Source organism: Marmota monax, unplaced genomic scaffold (genome assembly GCF_021218885.2).
Source record: "Marmota monax isolate L192 unplaced genomic scaffold, Marmota_monax_Labrador192_F-V1.1 WCK01_AAM20220418_F8-fsc00014, whole genome shotgun sequence".
Taxonomy (NCBI): domain Eukaryota; kingdom Metazoa; phylum Chordata; class Mammalia; order Rodentia; family Sciuridae; genus Marmota; species Marmota monax.
The window spans coordinates 15588864-15616508 of record NW_026695222.1 but is presented as its reverse complement, the minus strand read 5'-3'; the positions used below and the strand labels follow the sequence as shown (position 1 = coordinate 15616508).

The window sequence follows — 27645 nt, the reverse complement described above, 5'->3', positions numbered from 1 at the left end:
GTCTCACTGAGTTGCTTAGCGCCTCGCTTTTGCTGAGGCTGGCTTTGAACTTGTGATCCTCCTGCCTCAGCCTCCTGAGCCACTAGGATTACAGGCGTGCACTATCATGCCCAGCTATCCTTTCTATTTTTTTTTTTTTTTTAAGAAAATATTGAAAATTTATTTAGGTTAAAGAAGACCTGTGTCAATGAAAAGTTGCACATGTTCACACATCAAAATGATAATAATATCGAGGAAATAATACCACATATACCCATAGATTCAAGTCATTTCATACCAAAATGTGCATACTTACAGTCAGTTGATTTTGACAAGTATCCCAGGACAATTCAGTCAGGGAAAGAGGTATCTTCCAGACATGGTGCTGGGACAAGGGAGCACTGATAGGCATACAAATGAAATGGGGCCACTTCATTATAACATACAGAAAGATTGTTTCAAAATGCACCATAGTCCTAAATGTGAAGCTAAAAATAAACCTTTGTTGTAAAATGAAAGGGTAAATACTCTTCATTGTGGGTTTGACAGACTACTTAGACATCCCAGGGCTTAAGTAACAAAGGAAATAATGTGGCTATCATCAAAATTAAACAATTTTGAGTCACAAATCCTACACTGAGAAAATGAAAATATAACCTCCAAAATTAGAGTAAATATTTGCAAATTGTATACCCAATAAGGAAATTAGAATATATTTAAATATATAATTAAAATATAAATAAAGACCTGTTATAAATCAATAATAAAAGATAACTCAGATGAAAATTTGGCAATGAGTCTACATTGACAATATTCCAAAGAAAATTAAAAAGTAGCCAATTAACATGAAAAATACTCAAATCCAATAGCAAATCAAATCACAACAAGATACTACTTTAAGTCAAAGTGAACAGTTATAATCAAGAAGAAATTGAATCTCAAGTGTTGGTGAGGATGCTGAAAAATTAAAACCCTGATACCTTACTGGTTGAAACGAGAGAATGCAATCATACTGGAAAACAGTCTATCAATTTCTCAAAATGTTAATCAAAGTAACGATGTCTTCCAAGTATTACAACCTTCTATACCTAAGAGAAATGGAAGCATATAATCCACATACACAAAAAATATCTTGTACACAAATCTTCAGGGTTATCTTACTCTTAGTGGTCAGGATTGTGTACCCAATTGATGAATTAGTGAAAAAAAATACAGCATATATATATCAATGGGCTTTGAATCAGCCATATAAAGGAATGTAGTACATGTACATGATACAACATGTATGAACCTTGAAAATATACTAGGTGAGGGGAGCCAGTGATCAAAAAACATAATGTACAATTCTCTCTTTATTTGAAGCGTTCAGACCAAGAAATCCATAGACACAGAAAGTAGCCTAGTGGGTGTGGTATTTTCTTTTAGGATACCCTTTCTATTTTTTAAAATATTTTTTTTTGGTTGTTAATGGACCTTTATTTTATTCATTTTATTTATATGTGATGCTGAGAATTGAACCCAGTGCCTCACATATGCTAGGCAAGTACTTTACCACTGAGCCACAACCCCAGTCCTCTGTTTTTTATTTTGAGACAGAATCTTGTTAAGTTGCTGAGTTTGACCTCAAACTTATTCCTCTTGGGCTGGGGATGTGGCTCAAGCGGTAACGCGCTTGCCTGGCATGTGCGGGGCGCTGGGTTTGATCCTCAGCACCACATAAAATAAAGATGTTGTGTCCACTGAAAACTGAAAAATAAATATTAAAAAATTAAAAAACAAAAACACTTACTCCTCTTGCCTCAACCTCCTGAGGTGCTTGGATTATAGGCATCTGCTGCTGCACCTGACAAAGGTTTCTTTCTCATTTATTTATTCAGTCATTCTTCATTAGTATGGACCTATGGATGTTTATTTTATAATCCATACCATTTTTATTTTATCATTTAAATTGTTTTGGTTTTGGCCTTTGGGATCTCTTTCAGATTGGCTACTTTGTCCTTTTGACATATTTCCCTCTCACTTTTTTAAATACATCATTACTTTCTAGAGCCAGAAGATGCTCCAAATTTAGCTTGTCTTTTTCTTAGTCTACTTCTGGAATTGGCTGCTTCTCCAAGGAACCCTGGCTCCTTTTATTGGAAATTTTTTTGTGTGTGTGGTGCTGGGGATTGAACTCAGGACCTGTGCATGCAAAACACTCTAGAAACTGAGTTATATCCCCATCCCTGGAAATTTTTTTTTTTAAAAAAACAAGATCTGGGGCTGGGGTTGTGGCTCAGTGGTAGAGTGCTCGCCTAGCATGTGCGAGGCCCTGGGTTCGATCCTCAGCACCACATAAAAACAAATAAAATAAAGGTATTGTGTCCAACTACAACTAAAAATAAACATTAAAAAGAAACCAAAACAACAAGATCTGGATGATAGTTGTGTTCATTGCTACTGGAACGACTGCTTCTTTAATACCCTCTCAGCTAGGAGTATAAGAATACCACTGCTTTAGAACAAGCTCAGTGTTTGCTCTTGATAGGGGAAACTCAGATATAATGTTTGAATAATTCTAAATGATATACTTTAGTTGTTATCTGTAGGAAAATTACATAAGTATATCGAGTTACTAAATAAGAATTCATGCTTCATGGGATTATTATCAGGTAAGAGTTGAGAGTCAGGGCTGGGGTTGTAGCTCAGCGGTAGTGGTACAGTGCTTGCCTAACGTGTGAGGCACTGAATTCAATCCTCAGCACTATATAAAAATAAATAAATAAAATAGAGGTATTGTATCTATCTAAAAGAAAAAAACCAAACCAAAATATTTTTTTAAAAAAGTCGAGAGTCTATCAAAAACGCAACTTTTTGAAAATAATTGGCCGTCATTAATTAGCTCTTATGGTCAACTATCCTAGTAATAATTGGATAATAATTCCATGAAGCCAGAAATGTTAGCAGTTACTCTGGTGAACTTTTCTCAGGTTTTATTTTTGGAATGTACTCCAGGAAAAAGAGTGGCTTAAAGATATGAGTTCTTGGGCTGGGGATGTGGCTCAAGCGGTAGCGCGCTCGCCTGGCATGCGTGCGGCCCGGGTTCGATCCTCAGCACCACATACAAACAAAGATGTTGTATCTGCCGAAAACTGAAAAATAAATATTAAAAAAATTCTTTCTCTCTCGCTGTCTCCCTCTCTCACTCTCTCTTTAAAAAAAAAAAAAAGGGATAAGAGTTCTTTGGGGTTTTTATTGAGTTTTTGTGTTTTTTCACAAAAAAGCTTTTTGTCAAACTGACTTTAAAATGTTCCTAGCATAATATCAGTGGAACATAGTTAAATGTGTTAGAACTTGGGAGTCCCAGTTATTCTTTTAAACGTAGAATAGATGCACTCTTATATTCTAAAGAGGATTTTGTCACTCTTTATCTCAGACCATGTCAGGGTTTTCATTCATATGCACCAAGATAAGAAAAATGACAGTGTAGGAAGCTAAATGTATTAAAAGTATTTTGAGTTTTTGCTCTTCCTGTACTTTTTTTTTTTACATAATATCTTTATTTTTTATTTTTACATGTTTCCAGGGATCGAACCCAGTGCCTCACGCATGCTAGGCAAACGCTATACCACAGAGCCACAACATCGGCCCCTACTTTTTAATATTTTAGTAAATTGTAGTGTTTTTTAACGTGTTTTTTACATGAGATTGACTCTTCCCCCCAGATGACTTATCTGTGAGTCAATTTGATGGTATATTTAATCATCAAGAGAGCTGAGCCACATTCTTTCTAGGCACTTTCTGGATAATACATTAGCAAATTTACTGATGTACAATATCTAGCAAAAGCACTGAAAGAAAAATTACATTGAGATAATTGCCTGAAAATTGTGAAGTCCTCTGGGTACATACTTGGAAATTTCCCTCTGGATTAAACAAGAATAGTAATGTTTTCAGACAACCTTATACTGGTCCCCTAAACAGTTGCTTTTACTGCTGAGTAGAAAGAAGCCATTGGCTTAGGTTGAGAGATGCCTCATGAGGTGGCCTGATGAATCATCTCCTTGGGTGTCTAGTAAAGCTGCTGGTGATTGGTTTAATACCTGTGTTACATAGCAGCCTCTTTATGTGACTCCTTAAGGGATGTTTCTTTCTGGTCCTAGCGTAGAGTACCATTTGCAATTGTCTCAAACAAAAGGCTTTGTTTTTGTTATAGGGTCACCATGAATTGTGTAACTGATTAAGTTTACTTATTTAGGGTAGGCTATAAAGTTTAAGTTGCATATGTAGCCTACTCATTACAAATATATAGTTTCTTTTTTTATAGAACCAGCTCTGTAATCTCGACTTTATTTATTTAATATTTATTCTTAAGTTTTAGGTGGACACAATATCTTTATTTTACATTTATGTGGTGCTGAGGATCGAACCCAGTGCCTCTTGCATGCTAGGCAAGCACTCTACCACTGAGCCACAACACCAGCCCCTCATTTATTTGTTTTTGAATAGGTAATTCAATCACTTGGTTCAAAAATCCCAGTTGCAAAAGGCTACATGATTAAAAGTCATCTTTCTACCACTTTCTTTTTTCTTTTCTTCCTTTCCTTGAGAGCTTGTTTAGAGGTTCCAGTAGTGAAGCACAGCTACTCATACATCCTTGACTGAAGGATAGTCCTACTGGGGAAGGTTGTCTTCTTTCACTGAGTGCACAGCTTTAGTGATCAGTACATTGAGGGATGAGGGAGGAAGGGAATACCTGCTTAGTTGACTAGATTAGCCAAACCAACCCCAGAAACCAGTGGGGTAGCAGAGGTCACAGCCAAATTGCCCTCACATCCTCTTCCTTTCCTTGAGATAGGGATCTCACTATGTTGCCCAAGCTGGTCTAGGACTACGGGCATAGGTTGCCATGCCTGGTTGTACCACTTTCTCATAGCTATTAAGTTTCATTCCTTGGAGGCAACCATTGTTATTGGCTTTTTATGTATCCTTCTGAGATATTTTATACATTTATAAGCCTATCCACTTTATAGACTTTTATAGCTCCATTTTATGTCTTTTTTAAATCTTTTGTCCCCTATTTTAAAAATGATTTTTTTTTTTTTTTTTAATTCTCTCTCTCTCCCTCCCTCTCTCACTCTATCTTTTTTTTTTTTTTTTTTTTAAGAGAGAGTGAGAGATGGATGGAGAGAGAGAGAGAGAGAATTTTTTTTTTTTTAATATTTATTTTTTAGTTTTTCGGCGGACACAACATTTTTTGTCTGTATGTGGTGCTGAGGATCGAACCCGGGCCGCACGCATGCCAGGCGAGCGCGCTACCGCTTGAGCCACATCCCCAGCCCCTTAAAAATGATTTTTCTTGATTCTTTTTAAAAATTATAAAATACTTCATGTGTATTACTGATTCAGAAAGATGAAGAAAGGATAAAAGAAACTAAACATTTTCTGTAATCTTATCATCCAAAGATCATTATTGTTAACATTTTAATATTTATTTTTCCAGACATTTCTCATCAAATATGTATTCATTCTCTCAAATAATGAAATGAATGAATGCTTATAAAAGTTTAAAATAAAAATTGTATTATATTTTACGTGCTGTTTTATGACCTACTCTTCATTTAAGACTATTCCATGGACAGCGCTCCTTCAGTAAATTTAGATCTATACTTTGTTTTTTAATTTTAACTTTTTTTTAAAACATTTTTTTTAGTTGTAGATGGACACAATATCTTTATTTATTTTTATGTGGTGCTGAGGATCAAACCCAGTGCCTCACACATGCACGGCGGGCGCCCTACCACTGAGCCCCAGCCCTTAATTTTAACTTTTAACTTTGAAATAATTTTAGATTTTTAAAACATTGGAGAAATAGTACATATGGGGCTGTTTTGTAGCTCAGTGGTAGAGCCTTTTGGCAAAGTGCACATATGAGGCACTGGGTTCAATCCTCAGCACCACATAAAAATAAATAAATAAAATAAAGGTATTGTGTCCTTTTGTAACTAAAAAAACAAAAGTATATAGACTTTCTGTTTATCCTTCACCCAGCTTCTGATGTTAACATCCTATACTGCTGTAATAAAGTGCCTACAACAAAAGTTTAACATTGATTCAGTGCTATTAACTAAAGCACAGACCTTATTACCACTTCCCTGTGAATGTTCTTTTTCTGCTACTATTCAATCTGTAATCTTATTTTGCATTTAGTTGTTTTTTCTTTAGTCTATTCCAATGTGGGACACCTGCTCAAACTTACATTTTTAAGAGTATTGACTAGTTATTTTTTTTCTCTTAATTTGGATTTGTTTGATGTTTTCTCATGAAGAAATTGGAGAAATATTTTTTTGGCATGGGTACCACATTTTTGGGATGAGGACCATATATATCTCAGTGAATCATATTAGGAAGAACTTGGTGTTAATATGGTTAACCTATTATTAATGATGTTTAACTTGGTCACATAATTAAGGAAGTGAATGTCAGGTTTATCTGTGTAAAATTATTTTTCCCTTTGCATATGCTGGTTTTTATCATATTTTTTACCCACTGATTGTAGTATCCACTGATGACAGTTATTACCCTTTAGAATTATTTCAGTGGGTCAAATAGTGATTTTTTTCTTCTGTCTTTCCTTCTACACTTGATGCTTAGAATTCTCTGTAAGGATAGCTTTCCTTTTTTGTTCCATTTATTTATTTATTTATTTATTTATTTATTTTTAAAGAGAGAGAGAGGTAGAGAGAATTTTTTTTAATATTTATTTTTTAGTTATCGGCGGGCACAACATCTTTGTTTGTATGTGGTGCTGAGGATCGAACCTGGGCCGCACGCACACCAGGCGAGTGGGCTACCGCTTGAGCCACATCCCCAGCCCCTGTTCCACTTATTATTTAAGTATTTATAACTGAAGTTTTGGGGGAGGGGGCACCAGGAATTGAACCCAGGGTCACTCGACCACTGAGCCACATCCCTATCCCTATTTTGTATTTTATTTAGATGCAGGGTCTCACTGAGTTGCTTACTTTTGTTGATGATGCCGGCTTATTGTTGTTGATGCTGGCTTTGAACTCTTGGTCCTCCTGCGTCAGCCTCCTGAGCTGCTGGGATTATAGGAGTGTGCCACTGCGCCTGGCTATAACTGCAATTTCTAAGTCTCCCATCATAAAAACATATATCAATGTATTTAGATAAATTTATATTGATAGGCATTGAGATTATTACCCAATTTTTCAGTGCTCTTGAACACTATACTGAACATATCTCTTTGGGCACTTGCCCAATATTTCCTTAGGAGAAACTGTCCTAAGAACTGTCGTCTTAGAATCAAAAGGCATATACCTAAAAGATACATATTGCCCTGTAGAAAAGCTGATAACAAATGTCACACAGTCAAGCAGAATATGAGAATGACTGCCCATTTCCCCACTCTACGGACATTTCTAATCAGCTTCTGATATGTTCTGCCCCGTTCCCCAAAACATAACAAATGTAAATGAAATAGTTTTTAGAGTGTGTGGAAGTTACAAAGAGGTAGAAGGAAATGTATAGTTTAATATAAAACCTTCTCCTAAACTAGGGGCACTGGCACACCCCTATAATCCCCGTAATTCTGGAGGCTGAGGCAGGAGGATTGTAAATTTAAGGTCAGCCTTAGCAATTTAGCAAAAACCTAAGCAACTTAGGAAGACCCTGTCTCAAAAAATAAAAAGGGCAGGGGTTGTGGCCCAATGGTAGAGTATTTGCCTAGCATGTCTGAGGCACTGGGTTTGATCATCAATACCACATAAAAATAAATAAACTAGAGATATTATGTCCGTCTAAACTAAATTTTTTTTTTTTTTTTTTTTTTTTTTAGTTTTCAGCGGACACAACATCTTTGTTTGTATGTGGTGCTGAGGATCGAACCCGGGTCGCACACATGCCAGGCGAGCGCGCTACCGCTTGAGCCACATCCCCAGCCCCTAAACTAAAAATTTTAAAATAAGTAAATAAATAAAAAGGGCTGGGAATGTGGCTAAGTGGTTGAGCACCCCTGGATTCAGTCCCCAGTAACAAGCAAAAACTTTCTCCTAACGAGTGTTGCCCCACAATGGAAAGGGATGCTGTGTATGGAAGAGAGTTCCTCATTCTCAGAAATGTTCAACTAAAAATTTGCAAACGCTTTCTGGGGATTAGATGAAAGGGATTAGATAAACTCTTAGGCCCTTCTTGGTCCCGGACATATCTAACATTTCAGTTTATGATCATCTGCTGTCTGTGAAGTCTGAGTGAACGTGGATGTCTTGCTTTTCAGTGGTCGAAGGCCTCTCACTGTTAGACTTGGGAGTATCTCCGTATTCTGGAGCAATATTTCATGAAGTAAGTGTTCTTGTTTTCTTTTCGGGGTACTAAGAGTGGTTTACCGTCATAGATACCAAAGCCTAACCTTTGTTTTGTACAAACATTTAAAAGGATCTATTTTTGAAAATCCTATTTAGAAACAACCCTTTTTTAGATGTCCTCTGGATAAAAAGGTAGTTTCATAGTTACTGTTGAAATGATCCAGATTAAGATTGTAACTTGGAGAAACAGGTGAGATTTCTGTAGAAGTGACTTTTAAATGGCAAATAAATTGTAACCATGGATAGTTGGTGTGCTGAGTAGCATGTAATTGGTTCTTTGAAACATGCTTTTCCATGAAAACTTAACATCAATGTTAGTTTCTTAAAAAGCCCACTAAAGCTTATTTAACCCATAAAATTAGTTTTTAAGATTAGTAAAAACAGTGGGCTGGGGTTGTGGCTCAGTGGTAGAGTGCTTATCTCATATGTGAGGGGCACTGTGGTCAATCCTCATCACCACATAAATAAATAAAATACAAGTATTGTGTCCATTTACAACCAAAAAAAAAAAAAGTCCTTAAAAAAAAAAAGATTAGTAAAAACACTCTTAATTAGGTCACCATAATCTCTTGTTTGGGTTACTCCAATAGCTTCCTGACAAGTCTTTCTCAGTTCAGTCTTGCTCATTTCTTCTTCTTTTTTTTTTGGCACAGTACTGGGTATTGGACTGAGTGCCTCTCTCCACTAAACTGAATTCCTAGCCCCTTTTTTACTTTTTTGTTTTGAGACAGGGTCTTGGTAAGTTTCTGAGATTTGCCTCAAACTTGTCAATCCTCCTGCCTCAGCCTGTTGGAGTAGCTTGAGATTATAGGCATGTACCACTGAGCCCAGCTTCATTTACTTTTCTTTTTCTTTTTTTTTTTTAGTTGTAAATGGACATAATACATTTATTTTATTTGGTGCTGAGAATCAAACTCAGTACCTTACACATGCTAGGCAAGCGCTCAGCCATTGAGCTATACAACCTTAGCCCCTTCACTTACTCTTTTTTTATTATTATTTTTTTTAGTTGTATATGGACACAATATCTATATTTTTATTTTTTACGTGGTGCTGAGGATTGAACCCAGTGTTTCACACATGCGAGGCAAGCACTTTGCCACTGAGCTACAGCCCCAGCCCCTACTCTCTCTTTTTTTTTTAATATTTTTTAGTTGTAAATGGATCTTTATTTATTTATTTATTTATTTATTTATATGCGGTGCTAAGGATTGAACCCAGGGCCTCACACATGCCAGGCAAGTGCTTTACCACTGAGCCACAACTCCAGCCTCTCATTTACTCTTTATTGTGCTTTCAGGGCCATTTTTCTAAAATGTAAATCTGATTTTGTCACTGTGTTACTCAGCTCCTTTAAATCCTTAACCATTGACCTCAGGATAAAATCCAAATACCTTCAAGGAGCATACAAAACCCTGTAGACCCTCCTTACTACATTAACCACATTTTTTTTCCAATATTTTTTCTATTTTTTTTGTCCATTTATTTTTTTCTTAATTTTTTTTATAGTTATAGATGGACAGAATGCCTTTATTTTATTTTTTAATTTTTATGTGGTGCTGAGGATCAAAACCAATGTCTCATGCATGCTAGGCAAGTGCTTTGCCACTGAGTTATAGCCCCAGCCCTGTCCATTTTTTTTAATTATTATTATTATTTTATTATTGTTCAAAACATTACAAAGCTCTTGACATATCATATTTCATACATTTGATTCACGCAGATTATGAACTCTCATTTTTACCCCGTATACAAATTGCAGATTCACATCAGTTACACATCCACTTTTTTACATACCATTTATTTTTAATTGGGATATTATAGTTACAAATAATGGTGGCATCGGTTGTTATATATTTGTACATGCACACAATATAATAATATATTTTGGCCAGTATCATTCCCCAGTATTTCCTATTCTATTCTTTTTTATATATATATATATATATATATATATATATATATATATATATATATATATATATATATATATATATAATTTTTTTTTTTAAGTTGTAGCTGGACACAATACTTTTATTTTTATTTATTTATTTTTATGTGGTGCTGAGGATCGAACCCGGTGCCTCACACATGCTAGGCAAGCACTGCATCACTGAGCCACACTCCAGCCCCAATTCTATTCTTTTTTTTTTTAAATAAAAAATATTTATTTTTTAGTTGTAGTTGGACACAATACCTTTATTTTAATGTGGTGCTGAGGATCGAGCCTAGGTGAGCGTTGTGCTCTACCGCTGAGCCACAACGCCAGCCTTACTATTCTATTCTTTAGCAATCATTTCTTTTTTTTTTTTTTTTTCTTTTTTCTTCTGATACCAGGTATTGAACCTGGAGCATTTAACCACTGAGCCACATCTCCAGCCCTGTTTTAGAATTACAGGCATGCACCACTGGGCCTGACTTCCCTGAGATTAATTCTAACATATATATGTTACAGAATATGATACTGTATCATATTCTCTGTTACTTGATGGTCTTTGTTCATGCTGTTGTCTCTCTATAAAGGGCCACTCTTCCCTTTTGGGGGAGTTGGCTCTACTATTCAGATATTAGCTTAGGCTTTAATGCCTCCAAAAGTCATCCTTCATCACCTTAGACCAGGCCTTGGGTTCAATTGCCTAAAACACACGCGCGCGCACACACACACACACACAAATACACCCATGCACACACACATGCACACACACATATATTTATGTGAAGAAAGCTTCCAAACATTTTGAAATTGAACATTGTACTTTTTTTGTGTGTGTGTGTGCTGGAAATTGAACCCAGGGTGTCACACATGCTAAGCATGTGCTCTACAACTGGCCTGCATCTCCAGTCTATACATTTTAAAGTAGTCTCAAAGAAGAAATGTCAGTGGAAATTAGATTATATTTTCAACTGAATAATATTGAAAAGCAAACAGCCTATCAAAAGTTGTGGACTGAGGCTATATAGCTTAGTGGCAGAGTGCTTGCCTGGCATGTGTGAGGCACTGGGTTTGATCCTTAGTACCACATAAAAATAAATAAAATAAAAGCATCCTGTTCATCTACAACTACAAAAAATAATAAAAAAAACTTGTGTGATACAGCTAAAGCCATAATCAGAAGAAAATTTATTGCCTTAAATAATAAAAACTAAAATATTATGAACAACTTTATGTCAATGAGATGAAAATATAGATGAAATGGACAGATCCTTAGAAAAACACAATTTATACTGACATAGTAAATTGGAATATTGTTTTATCTGTGAAGGAAATTAAATCTGTAACTTAAATTTCTTAAAGAACACTTGGGCAAAAATGAGTGGATTTTTTTCTCAATTTTTATGGAGGAAATAACATTTTAACACGAACTTCTCAGAGAATAGGAGGAGGAAAAGATTTCCCAGTTAATTTTGTAAGTTTAGTAATCTTGGTCCTCTAGAGTTCCCCTTGGCTGTTAGATGTGTCTTAGAACACGATTTTCATGATAACCGTAGTGTGTTATCAGTTTCTAAACAGATATTACATACTTATTTATTTTTTGAGACAGGGTTACATTACATTGCCCAGGCTGGCCTTGAAGCCCTGTGCCAGGCAGTCCTCCTGACTCAGTTTCTGTGTACTTGGGACTATAGTTGCATACCATCATGCCAAGCTAAACAGATATTTAACACATCAAAATTTTTTATTCTCTTTTGTGAAGTCAAAAAATAGTTCCAGTGGTACGAAAGGTTCAGGGTACTAAATTATTTGCTCTTATATGTACATCAGCCAATTATAATAGTACAATATTCCAAGAAGGAAACAGATAAACAGATTTTTGCTGAAGAAGTTTTTCCCCCAACTCAGGAAACTGTTATTTCATAGTGAGATTTAACTTAATTTTTTATTTGTATGTTTGTTTTTCTCCTGCAGACTCCATTAATAATATACCTCTTTCATTTCCTAATTGACTATGCTGAATTGGTATTTATGGTAAGTAGTCTTTCAGATAAATTCTATCAATCATTTATCTAATTTTGCAGTCTGTTTTTGTTTTGGTACGGGGGATTGAACCAGGGGCACTTGACCACTGAGCCATATTCCCAGCCCTGTTTTGTATTTTATTTAGTATTTTGTTTAGACTGGCTTAGAATTTGTGATCTTCCTGCTGGGATTACAGGCATGTGCCACCATGCCTGGCACAGTTTGTTATTTTTAAGGAAAAAATCTGCCTTACAAGCTTGGGAGTTTCTCAGAAATAAAAGTAAAATTTTATATTTTTAATTTGAAATCATTGAAGTGTGGCAGAATTATGGAAGTGTGAGAAGCAATCTCTGACTTCTGACTTGCTCCAATTCGTTATTCTTCTTTAGAGCTTGGTTTCTAGATTATGCAGTCTTGAATTTTCTAGCTACAAGATTCTGTGATTGGCTTTAATTGTTCCAGTATGGGGGAAATCCTAAGTGTCCTGACTGTTCTGCCAAGAGATTCTGTGAAGAGGACATAGGCCTTGATGGGACTTTTAGGAGGCAAGAATCTTGAATACTGAAATGACAGGACTGTGGTTGTTTTTTGTTTTTAAATATTTTTTAGTTGTAGATGGACATAATACCTTTATTTTATGTATTTATTATTTATGTGGTACCAAGAATCAAACCCAGTGCCTCACATGTGCTAGGCAGGTGCTCTACCACTGAGCCACAACCCTGGCCCAGGACTATGTTTTGAGAGCATAGCAGTTTGAAACATTTGTCTAGTTTAGGGTTGAAAAATCTGGGTCAACAAATTCCTCTGGAGCTGGGGGTGTGTTTCAGTGGTAGAGCAAGCCTGGCATGGGTGAGGCCCTGGGTTTGATTCCCAGTACTAAGGAAAAAAAAAAAAAAGGAAATAATACATAGGAAGTCTACTGAGGTCTTTTTTTTTGTGTGTGTGTGTGTGTGTGTGTGTTGCTGGGGATTGAACCCATGGCCTTCTGCATGCCAGCCAGGTAATCTATCAACTGAGCTAAATCCCCAGCCCTACTGAGGTCTTCTTTAATAATTATATTGGTTCCTATTTATTGAGGACTTTTATTATGTGCTAGGCACTTACATACATGAGGCTTGCAAAGCAGTGGGTATTGTTCCAATTTTGTAGAAAACTTAAGTAACTTGTACTTTTAGAGCAGACACAGTGATTCACAAGACTTAAGTGGGCCTAGATGGGTTCTAATCTTCAGGGTTTTCCAGTTAGATCTCCCTGACTGGGTCTTACCTTTTAGTAATCAGAATGAGGGTTGACATTCTGCCTGACTGATCCACCAGAACTCTAGGGCCTGGCAGTATTCCAGTATCCCTGCATAACTGAGTTTTATATTTCCTTTTATTCTTCTTTCTTGACAGATAACTGATGCACTCACTGCTGTTGCCCTGTATTTTGCAATCCAGGACTTCAATAAAGTTGTGGTAAGTAATTAGCAGATAGGAAAAACTGGTGGAATTTGGTAACCTTCTGGTCTTTGTTATTACAAAGATTCAAAGGTCCTATACTTAAGCATCTAGCTGCTTTATAAACTAAGAAGTGGAAGTGAAGCTTCTGGTTGGTTCAGCTGTACTTGGAACGACAAACCCAAATCTATGAAAGTGTTTTACTAATACATCCAGAAAGTTCAGTCTTAATCTATGTAGCTTGTTATTATCCACACACCTGTGCAAATTGAGATTTTTTAGAACAGAGTTTTGCATGACAGTTATATTAGTGAGGCCCCTAAAAAATATTCCATTCTTTTTCACCAGTTTTTCTTTTCAAAGGAAAGTGAATTCTGCTTTTAACTCACTGTTAGGACTACTGAGGTAAAATTGGATTCTAGGATTCTATTTTATTTTTTGTGGTGCTGAGAATAGAACCTGGGGCCTTGAGCATGCTAGGCAAGTGCTTTACCACTGAATCATACCACCAGCCCCCAAAGAGTAGACTTTTTTGTACTGGAGATTGAACCCAAGGGTGCTTAACCACTGAGCTTCATCCCAAGCCCTTTTTTTAAAAATTTTGAGACAAGGTCTCACTAAATTGCTTGGGGTCTTGCTTAGTTGCTGAGGCTGGTTGCAAACTTGCCATCCTCCTGCCTCAGCCTCCTGAGCCACTGGGATTATAGGTATGTGTCATACCAAGCCCCAAAGAGTAATCTTAATCAGAAAATTTAGCATGTATTAAGTGCCTCTTAAAAGTATTTTTTTTTAATATTTATTTTTTTAGGTGTAGATGGACACAACACAATGCCTTTATTTTTATGTGGTGCTGAGGATCGAACCCGGGTCCCGCCTGTGCCCGGTGAGCGCTCTAAAGCTGAGCCACAATCCCAGCCCCTATTAAAAGTATTGATGTAAACTTTAGTTTTAATCCTTATTTAATAGCCAGGAGGAATTGCATAGTAGAGACATTTTCCTTTTTCCTGGGTTCTGAGAGAGTTAACAGGTTAATCATGTATACTATCCATGTAATTACATATTTTTAAAAAGTTGGCTATAGCCTTTCTTGATTGGCTGGGAGCCATTGAGAGGATTTAGGCTGGGGTGAGATAAGGCTGCATTTCATTGGCATTGCCTGCTTGTGGTTCATTTTCACTTCTGTTAACAAGTAGTAGAACCAGAAATAGCAATTTGCCTTTCTGTGGCAATGGTCATCAGTAACAGGAAGCTGATAAATTCTAGAATTTTAGACCTCAGATTTTTAAAATATCTAGACCGAGGGTTTTTAATTTGGAGTCCATTTATAGGCTTAATAGGCCTATAAAATGCTTGAAATAGTATGAAAAATTGTATGTGTATGTGCATGTCTGATCTTTTCCGAGAGTCTGTGGCAGTTAATTGTTGCTCAGAGTTTTTGACTTCTGCTAAAGGATTAAGAACTACATTTTAGAGACTTAGTATCACTAAGGCTAATAGAGCATAACTTAAAAATTCTATAGGCTGAGCTGAAATGTGCTAACAGAATTCTCTTGAGGGTTACAGATGAAATAGCTGGGCATGAAGTTCATAAGCTGAGAAATTCAGAGATAAATTAGCACTGGCTATTTTTTTTCTCCAAGATAGGTTATATATGTACACTCCAGTCTTTATTTGAGGTTAAAAAAATGCTAAAGTCAAGTGGCATGTTATCTGTAGCTTACTTTCAAATGGTTTGATAAGAAAAAAAATTATGCCTGTGTGTATGTGTGGAGATAAAAGAAATATGGCGAAATGTTAAGCAACTGGTAGATCTAGGTTTATTATTTGTTATTATGTTTATTATTTGATACTGGGGATTAAACTCAGGGGAGTTTTTCCACTGAGCTACATCCCCAGCTCTTTTTTAACTTTTTATTTTGAGATAGGACCTTGCTAAGTTGCTGAGTCTGGCCTTGAACTTGCAATCATCCTGCCTTAGCTTCTGGAGTCATGGGGGTTACAGTCATGCACCACCATACTCAGTGGTAGCTTTCATTTAAAAGTACAATCAGCCAGATCGTTTGTTGTTGTTGTTGTTACTAGGGATTGAACCCAGGGCGCTTAACTACTGAGCCACATCTCCAGCCTGCACCCCACCCTTCCTTGTTTTTGGAGACAGGACAGGAACTCACCAAGTTGCTTAGGGCCTCAATAAATTGCTGAGGCTGGCTTGGAACTTGTGATCCTCCTGCCTCATCCTCCTGATCCACTTGGATTATAGGCGTATGCCATGCACCCAGCCAAATCTTTTCAACCAAATGTAAAACTGAAATGTGTTTTAATGAAACTTGATTAGAGATGGTAGTGTCATATGTTTATTCCTTGTTTTTCTCCCCTGTTCAACTATCATAAGAATACTACCTATTCCAATTAAAATAGGGCTTGGTGTGTGTGTTTGTGTATTTTGTGGAGTTGGGAATAGAACCCAAAGACTTATACATACTAGGCAAGCATTCTACCACTGTGAGCTATACCTCCAGCCTTCAAAACAGTTTTAATGGGGCAGGGGGAGCTTTATGGAGAAAAATAAAGTATGTTTCAGTTAGTTCCTAACAACCTGACTTCAGGTTGAGAACCTTTCATTTTAGAGTGCCAATTTTAATTACTTTGTTGTATCTCAGCTTATGTAGAGACCTAGAGTTTTTTTTTCTTTTCTTTCCATAATTTAAAAGAAAGAAAAGCAAATGAGTAATTGTCAGTATCTGTATTTTGATGCACAAAGATGTACTACTGTCATCGAGACTGAATTAAAATTTAGATTTTTTTTCCTTCATTCTGCGGCAAACAAACAAACAAACAAACAAAGGTATTATGTCCAACTACAATTACAGGAGAGATTAAAAGTAATCTGCAGGGTGGTAACCTGGGTGTGTTACCTTTGTGGTCATTAATCAGTTTGTATGCAGCTTTCCATTATCTATATATTTTTTGTGTGGTGGAGGATCAAACCCAGGGCCTCGTGCTGAGCCGTAACCCCAGCCCCTATAATTGTTTTCAGTCTCATCATTGTCAACTCTGCTGAATTGTTATAGAAATATTTGTCTTTGATTTTAAATTATACTCCCTCATTTATTTTTATATTTCTGATTTTCTTAGGGTTATATGTGCATGTATGTGTATATAATTATAAATTTCCTTAGATTCTAGCCACTTTCCTTTCTCCAGCTGAATGCAATGGAGATTTTTAAAAAAGGTGTTTTGCCTATGCTTGGGAGTCTGATAATTGGACCTCTGGGGCCAGCTATAATGGTGACCGTGGTTATGAGACTGAGGAAGAAAGTAAAGAGGGAGTGGACAACATAGGAACTATTCATCCCTCCTGGAGACTCGCATTTCAGAAGATTTTTCTGCTTTAAAGTACTGTCCTTGAGAAGATTGCATTTACAAGTCAGTCCTGCTGGCCCACCATCCCCGTTGCCCAAGGATCTACACATTCTTGGTAACTTCCATCTCTCAGTGCAGCCATGCTGGCTGGCTTCCAACCTGGGAATGGGTCTGCAGTCCCACTTGCCTCTCTGTCTGCCCCTAAATGAACTCCTATTCCTGTTCCTTCTTAATAGTTGCTTTTGTTGATCTCATCCTCTCCATGTTGTCTTCTTGCAGCAGAATGCTAGAGCTCTTAGTGGGCCTCCTTCCTTCTACACTTTTGCAGCTGTCCTCACTAAGTGCTTGGATTGCTGAGCCAACCCCCTTCTCTGATAAAAGCATATTAGTTTAAATTTTGTCCTTTTAATTAAACAACCCCAGCTGTGAATAGCACCATAAATATTATTGATGATTATCCCCACTATTTAACTTGAACTCTTGCCATAGTGAGAACAGGGAGATGATCAAAGGGATTTTTTTTGCAGGTTTTCCAACTAAGCCTTTACCTAAACCTGGGCAAGAAATATGGGGCTACCTGTATTCCTGAGATATTCTCTTGATTTTCTTTGGAATTGAAATATTTTCTTCTAAATTTTTAAAAGATTTTTAAAAAATTCTGACACATGGGGCTGGAGTTGTGGCTCAGGGGCAGAGTGCTTGCCCCTCACATGTGAGGCACTGGGTTTGATCCTCAGCACTGCATAAAAATAAATATACAAAATAAAGATATTGTGCGCATGTGTAACTAATATATATATAATATATATGTCACACACACACACATATATTCTGACACATACTTGTGAACCTATTTTCAGCTTGAAGAAAAATTATGCCTGCAGTTAGTTACCTTTCCTATCTTCATCTTCTTATTTTCCCCTTTGACATAGCATGCCCAGTAATCATTGACAACCTTGTGGTTGTCATTCCTGCACACAGCCTTAACTTTTACAACTTTTATAAACATCCCTGAATAATGTATGGTCTTATTTTACATAGTTTTAACTTTATGTAATTGGTACTATGTACTATATAGTCTATTGTGATATGCTTATTTCATCATTAAATCTTTAACCATTCTCACACAGATAGTTAAGTGCTTGCTCTTCTGAAATACTCTAATAGGTTTCAGCATTAGTTTTACTGTTTAATGATTCTCTGATCATTAAATCATCAGGGCTACCCATCTGTGGTTCAGAGATTTTTTTAATCTATATTCTGACCTGTGTTTACTTATAAGGTTGCCTGTTGTTTTTTCATTCTGGAACACACCCATGAACTTGTTGTGACACGTCAGGAAGGCAAGAGCTTTCCACCCCCATCCCATCTTAACTCACTAGCTGCCCAGCCACATCCAGCTCTCCTCTTTCTCTTCATTGTGACCTTTTCACACCTCCTCTATGGAAGTTAAAAAAAAAATGAAATAGGAGAATGAGGAAGAAAACATAAGATACTGAGACATTTGGGATCATTCCACCTGGCTTAAACATAACTGCTTTGCTGATAAAATTTTTTTTTGAGTTTTTACACCACTGATGATAACTCTTCAAAATGGCTAAAAACTGGTTTTCCATTCATTCATTCATTCAGCCATTCAACAGATCTTTATTGTTCTCCCCCTGTGCCAGCTCGTAGGCATATATGGTGATAAAATAACATGGTCCCTACCCTCATGGAACTTATACTCTAGGGAGGGAGCCAGCATTAGTCAGTTACATAAATAAATGAAATAGTTATAACTTTGAAGAATGCTGTGAAAGAATGTGTACCATAGGGTTTTTTGGTTTTTTTTTTTCTTTTCTCTGAGGAACTGATGATTTAACTGGCCTCTAAAGGCTGTGTGGGAGTTATGTAGGGAAAGAGAAGAGGTCCAATGCAAAGACTTAAGGGCAGGAGAAGTGGTGACATGTTCATGGTGCTAGGAAGTAGGGAGAATGTGTATGAAATTAGCCTGGAGAGTGGGTCCAGACCAGGCAGTGTCCTATAGGCCATGGCAAGGACTTCTTGTCTTCATCCTAAAAGCAGTGGGAAGTCATTTGTTTCATGTGTTTTGTCTTTTTTTTCCCCCCCCTAGTTTAAAAAGCAGAAACTCCTCTTAGAACTGGACCAGTATGCCCCAGATGTGGCTGAACTCATCCGAACCCCTATGGAAATGCGTTATATCCCTCTGAAAGTGGCCCTGTTGTAAGTATTCCCTGATAAATCAGGGCTCAGTGCCAGTGAATGTGAGGAAAATCTGATGAGACTTTCCCATGTTGTTTGTTGTATTTTTGGAGATTTGCAGTCTTAGTCATCAAGTATTTGCTTTAGTTCTATTGCACAACTGGGGTTCTGGCCAGCAAAAGAGACAGAGCCATTTTGTCTTTGTTGGGACAAAGACTCACACAGGGACATACACAATCAAACCCTTCACAAATGCTTTCTGATTTGGTGCTGATCTGGGCTCTAGCTTACTTGTGACCAGTGTTTCTTAAAGCGGGGGAAAAAGTTCTTTAATTGTGATGTATGAGTTGAATAAAATTCTGGTCTTTATGTGGTTATTGTTTCAAGCAGCTCCTATGTATAATTTTGTCCCCCATTTGTGGTTCAGAAAACTGAAGTAAAATGTCAAGTAAACCTTGTGCTCTACATGTGTAATATGAAATGAATTCATTCTGCCATCATGTATAACGAATTAGAATAAATAAATAATTTTTAAAAATGTCCATCCCAGTTGTGTCACTAGTGTGGAGGAGTGGAACTTATTGAGAGGCTTTATGAAAGAATTTTCTAGGAGTATTCAGTGCTGCCAGTAAGTTTAATTCTTTCATCTATTCTTATTTTCCTGAAATAGGCAAATGTGAATTATCATTCAGTCAACTAATAGTTGTCTTTTTTGGGGGGTACTTGTGATTAAACTTAAGGGTGCTTTACCACTGAGCTATATCCCCAGCCCTTTTAATTTGTTATTTGGAGTCAGGATCTTGCTAAGTTGCTGAGGCTGTCCTAGAACTTGTGATCTTCCTGCCTCAGTCTCCCAAGTCACAGTGGTGACACTATGTGCCACTACACCTGGCAACTAATAGTCATTGAATATCAATAATTGCTAGTTTCTAGGAATACACAGTAAACAAAACAGACAAGTTTCTTCATGGAAAAATCATGCCCTTAGAACTCTTCAGAATTAGAAGGGAACTTATGAGGAGATTTTACTCAACCCTCTGCTCTGTGTGAATTTCCTGTTTCATATAGGTGTCTTGATAGCTCCTTCTTGAACATCACCTGCTATTCAGAAATGACTTGATTTTCCTCCCACTGAACAATTTTGGAGTATTCAGGTCACATCTCTATATTTGAGAAATATTGTTGGGAACTCCTTTAGTAGAACCAGAGATTTAGCAACATTATGAGTCCTTATAGACTCTTGTCTCCTTGGGGTAGTTTTGTAATAGCAGCAGCCATTTGTTTAAAGGTTGTGTAACAAGCCTATCTGTAGTTGCTGGAAAAAAAAAAAAAAAACTAACAATTTCTAGGCCTTTGGCTTTAGAACTGCTAATCTTACAGTACTGGGAGGTATTGGATTTAAGGTCTTTATTTGTGAATAATAATTATAATCTCTCCCCAAGACACTGGTATGTTTCTTCCTCTCTGATAATCAGAATTATGTAACTGGCCTCCCTTTTACTTTTTCTGCCAGGAAAATCAGCCAGATTTGAAGCTGATTATTAAAATGCTTTAGAAGACCATTGGTCTTCTTTCCCTTGCTTTGTTTTCTCCTTTTATTTTTTTCCTCTGGTCTTGATCATGGCTATTTTTATTTTACTACTATTTTTGTTATCTGTTTTCATTTAGCTGCTGCAAATCCTTTGTATAAGCGGGATAGAAATATATACAAATAATGCATTATGACTGTACAAAATTTCTCAACTCACACGCATTTCAGATTAGTTTCCACAGTCCTTTCCTTCCCACCTCAGGAAAAGAATAAGTGTTTTGGCTCCCTCCCAGTGGAAGGTTAGGATGTCCTATGAAATCAGATGGCAACTGGCTTGTTGAATTCAGTGGGTACTTAATTCTCTCTTTGGAGTCTGCCTCAGTGGGAACTGCTTGACTACTAAGAAGAACGTAGTAGAAAGAACTTTGGCTTTTAAGGGCTTTGAAGCCAAAGAGACCTAATTTTGAATGTACATACTAACTTGTAAAACCTTGGACAAGTTACACATAACCACGGAATCTCACTTCCTCATTTGCAAAACGGGAGTAATGTTATTGCTTGTTTATAGGATCTCTGTAATGATTAAATATAACTGTTTTCCACATTGTACATAGCATAATTTTCTTTTTGCTTATTGACCCCTAACCTCCACTCGATTCTATTTACTTGTGAGAACACATTTCAAAGAAGTTGCCTTCCTTTTAGTGTGCTTTAAGTACACTTCTTAAACTTCCTGGCTGTGGTAGCCAGGACTCCCTGGTCCATTGACCAGGATTACTAATGCTAAATATGTGTGTTCTTCCCCAGCTATCTCTTAAATCCCTACACGATCTTGTCTTGTGTTGCCAAGTCTACCTGCGCCATCAACAACACCCTCATTGCTTTCTTCATTTTGACCACGATAAAAGGTAAGGCCCTAAAGGAGAGTATGTAAAGCTCAGTTCCTGATTTATGCAAAGCAACACTTAATATTTTTAAAAATTACGTATTTAATACAAGATTATTATAGAAAATTTATATAAACCAAGAGGAAAAAAATAATTTAGATGTCCTGAAAAGTCTACCTAAGAGGCACGCTATAAACATAGTTGTTTAAAAAAAAATTAAAAAGTTGTGGGCTAGGGATATAGCTCAGTTGGTAGAGTGCTTGCCTTGCATGCACAAAGTCCCTGGGTTTGATCCCCAGCACCAAAAAAAAAAAAAAAAAAAAGGCTTATAATGAAAATAGTAGTCTTCTGTCATTCTCCTCTCATCCCCCACCCCCCATCTTGTTGAAGCAACTGCTTTCTGATAATATTTACTTTCATATTTCTGAGTGAAAACTTATATTGCTATTTCATGTATTATAAATTTTAGACATTATTGCATTCCTGTTATAGGAAATAGTTAGTTCTATTGTACCAAAATCCCTACTTCTCTTTTGCCTGATTTTCCAACTATAGTTATATCACAGTTTTGATTAAATGAGTAGCCAGTTGCTAGAGGTGTAGTTCAGTGGTTGAGTGCCTGCTTAGCATGCACAAGGCCCTGGGTTTGATCCCCAGTGCACGTGTGAACATACACACACACACACACACACACACACACAAATCTGTAGTTAGTAACTGGTGTTTTATGATACTTTATGATACTATATATCTATGTATTTTTTTTTCACTATTGGGCAAAGTAGCAACTATGATTACTTTCTCCTTGTTATACAACCTTTTATTTTAACCTAGGATTAATGATTGTCTTTTAGTTCTTGTTCAGTTTCTTTCTTTCTTTTTTTTTTTTAACCAATCATTGTTTTTTTCCTTCTAAATCTGTCAAGTACCTACCAGTGTTTTTTTAGAACACTTAAATACATCAAGCAGTCTGTCAGTTTCATTATTTTTCTGGAGACCTCTCTCACATATCCTCCCAGTCTGGCCTGGTTATTCTCTAGTTCGGGTACAAAGCTGTCATACTGGAATTTCCCTTCATAATTCTGTGTTATATCCTTCTTTTCTGGGTTCACTTTTTCCTTTATTGTTTTGTTCCTCTGTTTTGCTGACTTGCATCCAGTAGTAGTAGTCTAAGAAAATGTGTATGAGACAGATGTTTGGAGTCATTCTGTATCTGAAAAATATATTTTTTCTAGTTTAGCACCAAATTAATAGTTGGGTAGGATAAGAATGTTAGACTGGAATAACTTTTTCTTCAGAATTTAATTTTTAAGTTTACTTTAATTTCTTTCTTTCTTTTTTTTTTTTTAACCCCTATCTAGTACTAGGGATTTAAACTAGGGCTTCACACATGCTAGGCACGTGCTGTATCACTATGCTACATCCCATCCCTTCCTTCAGAATTTTGAACACATTGCTTTACTATCTTCTAGAATCTTGATTGCTATTGGGCATTTTGATGGTATTACATATGGTCCAGTTTTTCTTTCTGAAAGATTTAGAATATTCTTTTTAACTATGGTGTTTTGAAATTTTGAGATGCTGTATCTTAATGTGAGTCTGTTTTCTTTCATTATGCCTGGGTATTTGGTTGGCCCTTTCAGTATGGAAACTAGTGTTTTTTAGTTCTATAAAGTCTTCCTGTGCTTTTTTTTTTTTTTTTTTCCAGTGGTGCCTTGAATTGAACCCAGGGCCTTGTGCATGTGAGGCAAGCACTCTACCAATTGAGCTATATCCCCAGCTGTACACTTTCTGTACACGTTCACTTCCTGTGCTGTTTTTTAAATTCTTCCCACTCTGTTTTCTCTGTCTTTTTTGTTTTGAACATCTGTGGGATGTTGGACTTTGTTGCTTGATCAAATATTCATAATTTATTTTTTCCACATTCTTTTTTCTGGGATATTTTCTTGTTTTTATCTTTCAACTCTTTTGTTGAATTTTTATTTTTGGGGGGTGGGTACTGGGGATTGAACTCAGGGGCACTCGACCACTAAGCCACATCCCTAGCCCTATTTTCTATTTTATTTAGAGACAAGATCTCACTGAGTTGTTTAGTGCCTCGTTTTTGCTGAGGCTGGCTTTGAACTTGCAATCCTCCTGCCTCAGCCTCCCGAGCTGCTGGGATTACAGGCATGCACCACTGTGCCTGGTTCTTCTGTTGAATTATTATTTTTTTCCCATTAGTCAGTTATTCATCCTTTCCACCAGCTCCTCCTGCCAGGTTATCATGGCTAAGTAAATGTGAGGCTAGGCCAGCACAGGCAAGGCTACTTCCTCAGATATCTCTTCCATGAGGGTGGGTGCCTGACCCCTCTACTCTAGGCTCAGCTGAGGGGAACTGGAGTAGGCTGAGCCCTTCTGTTGAATTTTTAATGTTATTTATTACACTTTTAAGTTTTTCTTGGTCTCTAGTTGTTTCTTTGAAACATCCTATGTTTACTTTATCATTGTAATATCTTCTTATCTCTCTGAGTATTATATATTATCTGAGTATATTTTTTAAGTTTTTGAGAATAGTTTTTCTTTCTTTCTCATGGGAGGATTTTCTCTTATGCCCAGGGATTTGGCTACTTATATTTAAGAATGAAGTAGTGACCTTTTGACTAGAGACTGTGCTTGGGCAGGGATTGTTAGATCGTTTTCACTGTATGGAGTCAGGCAGTGGGTTGACTTTGTTGTTTTATTGTTGGAGGCATCCTTTAAAGTTGTTGTCAATGGGTTTTATTTTCTCTGAAACTATCCATTTTTTCAGAGAACTCCTCCAGTTTCCTGCCTGAGGGTAGCAGAGTTGGGGTTGGGGTAGTGTAGAGGGTACATGTGACTGGCTGCTGAACCTAAGAGAGCAGAAACAAGGAGGGTGATTGATTTGAGTCTGTACACTTTCATGTAATGTTGCTTTTTTTTTTCAGCTCATACTTCTCAGTCCTTTACTGTACTGTGCGTAGTATTCCATAGACCTTCACTTTTTAAATTTCTCTATAACTGTGGCAGGTGGAATATGAAGAGGGGTGAGATATGTGAGAGTATTCACCTGGCTGCACACCTTAGTATGAGACCTATCATTTTTACTACTCAGTGCCCAAACATTAAGCATAATTTTCCCCCATTTTTTCCTTTTGTTTTATTTTTGGTGTTGCAGATTGAACCCACAGCCTTGATCCTGCTAAGCATACACTCTGAGCTACATTCCTCAGCCTTGATTTCCATCTGTGTACTTTTTTCCCACCTTTCATAATACCTGATACATTCAAGTGCTGAATGTCGTAGAAATTAAGTGGGGGTGGGACTGAGGTTGCATCTCAGTGGTAGAGCACTTGCCTCGCACATGTGAGGCCCTGGGTTCGATCTCTAACACCACATAAAAATAAATAAATAAATAAACAGGCAAACAAATAAATAAAGATTAAAAAGAATTATGTGGAGTAAATTAGCCTTATTTTAATGTGCTGCAGTTTCTTCCATATTGCTAAGTTCTTTTTCTCTCTTTCCCCTGCTTTGTATTTTCTACTGCTGTATTAAAATGTTTTTGCTATAATCTCTTCTGTTCATTGTGGTTTAATGCTAGTTTTATTCCTTTATTGTCATTCAATGAGGTTTTGGTGGGGAGAGAGGTGATCAATCTACCATTTTAAATGGAAGTCCCTCCATTATCATAATTTGGGATATATTTCCAGAATTCTGTCTCCTCCACCCCATTTTCTTCCAGACTTATAAATTTTCTATCAGTTAGCTTATGCCACAAAAATTCTATTTAATAAACCACTCCAAAAACCAAAGGCTTAAAACAGCAACAAGCATTTACTTAACTCATACCTGTAAATCAGCTGTGGATCAGCTGATCTAGGTTGGATGTTGCTAGTCAATTGGCCAGTGTCATTGGAGCCCATTCATGCATCAGTCACTGGCTGGACTTATCTAATCTAGACTGGGCTCTGCTCCATATCTCTGTCATCTTCCTGGACCAGGGGTCTAACTTAAGCATGTTCTTCTTGCAGTGATGGCAGAGGCACAATAGTGAGTAAGCCTAATCAGGCATGTGCTTTTTGTTTCTGGTTGTATCACATGCACTAATATCCCATTTACCAAAACATAAGCCGAATCCAGGGAAGATTTCTATCTTGTCCACAGTGGAAAGGCCTACAGTGTACATGGGAGGGAGAATTGGGGCCAGTAATACAGTCTGCTGTATATGATCAATAAATATCTAGTCTGTCATTTTAATGTCTGCATGCTATTCCATTGCAGTGGATAAATGTATAGAAATTCTTTAATCAATTTCATTCATGAAATACTTAGATGATTTTCTAGTTTTCAGCTATTTACATAATACTACAATTAACTTTCTAACATACAATAATTTTAATGTCTACTCTCAGTTATTTTCTTACAATAAAGTCTAGAAATAGAATTATTTTGCTACTAAATGTGTACTTTCTTTAGGATTTTTGGAATTCATCCTTAAATTTGTACTCCTATAAGAAGATTGTAGAAGTTCTTATTTCTGTTCACTGTTGCTAATTAGTTTGCCAACTCAGGAAATAGAGTCAAAGTTGTACATAGAACCTTTTACTTAAATATGTTACTTAAGAATGACTTAGGTCTTCATAAGACATTGTTTCTCCTGGATTGGTTATGGGTGGTCTTTCTATAGGTCCTTTAGTGTAACTTATCAGGTTACTTAAAATGACCAGATATTACATTACATAAATTATCTTATTCTTAAGGTTATGGTCATTATTTCAGAAACAACTCTGAAGTAGTGAAATTGCTTGGCTATCAGAGTATTCCCCATCTCCATAGTGTCAGGTCAGATACACTGTTCATCAAGGTGCTTGGCATTGTTAAAATAAGAATATAAGGTTGGGGTTGTGGCTCAGTGGTAGAGTGCTTGCTTAGTATATGTGAGGCACTGGGTTCTATCAGCACCATATAAAAATAAATCAGTAAAATAAAGGTATTGTGTCCATCTTCAACTAAAAAGAATATTTAAAAAAATAGGAATATATGCCACAGTGTGGCAGAAGGTACTGAGGATTTATGTTTGGAAATGTCATTTTTAGATTTTTGTTTGTTTGTTTGTTTTGGTGGGGGAAATTGTTGCTGGGGTTGAACCCAAGGCCTTGTGCATGCTAGGTAAGCACTCTACCAACTGAACTATATCCCCAGTTTCTTTCCCCCCACACACCTTTTTCAAAGGCAGAGGTCTCACTGTGTTGCCCAGGCTGTCCTTAATCTCCTGCCTCAGCATCCAAAGTAGCTGGTAGTGGGTATGTGCCACTATAACTGGCATTGGAAATTTCACTTCTTTTTTTTTTTTAATTTCATTTTCAACATTTTTTTTTTAGTTGTTGATAGATCTTTATTTTATTTATTTATATGTGGAGTTGAGAATCAAACCCAGTGCCTTACATATGCCAGCCAAGTGTGCTACTGCTGAGCCACAGCCCCATCCCCTTGGAAATATCACTTCTAATTTTTTTTTTTTTTTTTGGTACCAGGGGTTAAGCTAGGGGTGCTTAACTACTGAGCCACATCCCCAGCTCTTTTTATTTTTTAATTTTGAGACAGGGTCTCGCTGAGTTGCTCAGGGACTCACTCAGTTGCTGAGGCTGGCTTTGAACTTGTGATCCTACTGCCTCAGCCTCCTGATCTGCTAGGATTACAGGCATGCACTACTGCACCCATCATAAATGTCACTTTAATAGAACTGAGTGCAAAAATAAACTGAGGTGGGGCTGGGGTTGTGGTTTAGCTGTAGAGTGCTCGCCTAGCATGTGTGAGGCCCTGGGTTCGATCCTCAGCACCACATAAAACATAAATAAATAAAATAAAAAAGATATTAAAAATAATTTAAAAAAAATAAAATAAACTGAAGATA

The 27645-nt window shown here is 36.7% G+C and overlaps 1 protein-coding gene and 1 non-coding gene across 4 annotated transcripts in view; one reads left to right on the top strand and one right to left on the bottom strand.

The window, feature by feature from the left end:
* The window catches only part of Pigu (phosphatidylinositol glycan anchor biosynthesis class U), a 90929-nt gene that overhangs the window by 4111 nt on the left and 59173 nt on the right, over positions 1-27645 (top strand). For all 3 annotated transcript variants that reach the window (XM_046433315.2, XM_058575453.1, XM_058575454.1), the window contains exons 2-6: positions 8255-8319; positions 12250-12309; positions 13698-13760; positions 19222-19331; positions 21649-21749. In XM_046433315.2, the coding sequence (XP_046289271.1) occupies positions 8255-8319; positions 12250-12309; positions 13698-13760; positions 19222-19331; positions 21649-21749 (399 nt within the window). The remainder of the gene's footprint in view (positions 1-8254; positions 8320-12249; positions 12310-13697; positions 13761-19221; positions 19332-21648; positions 21750-27645) is intronic.
* Positions 24005-24123, bottom strand: LOC124086015 (small Cajal body-specific RNA 21). The gene has a single exon (XR_006849688.1). It is a non-coding gene; the product is annotated as a small Cajal body-specific RNA 21 (non-coding RNA).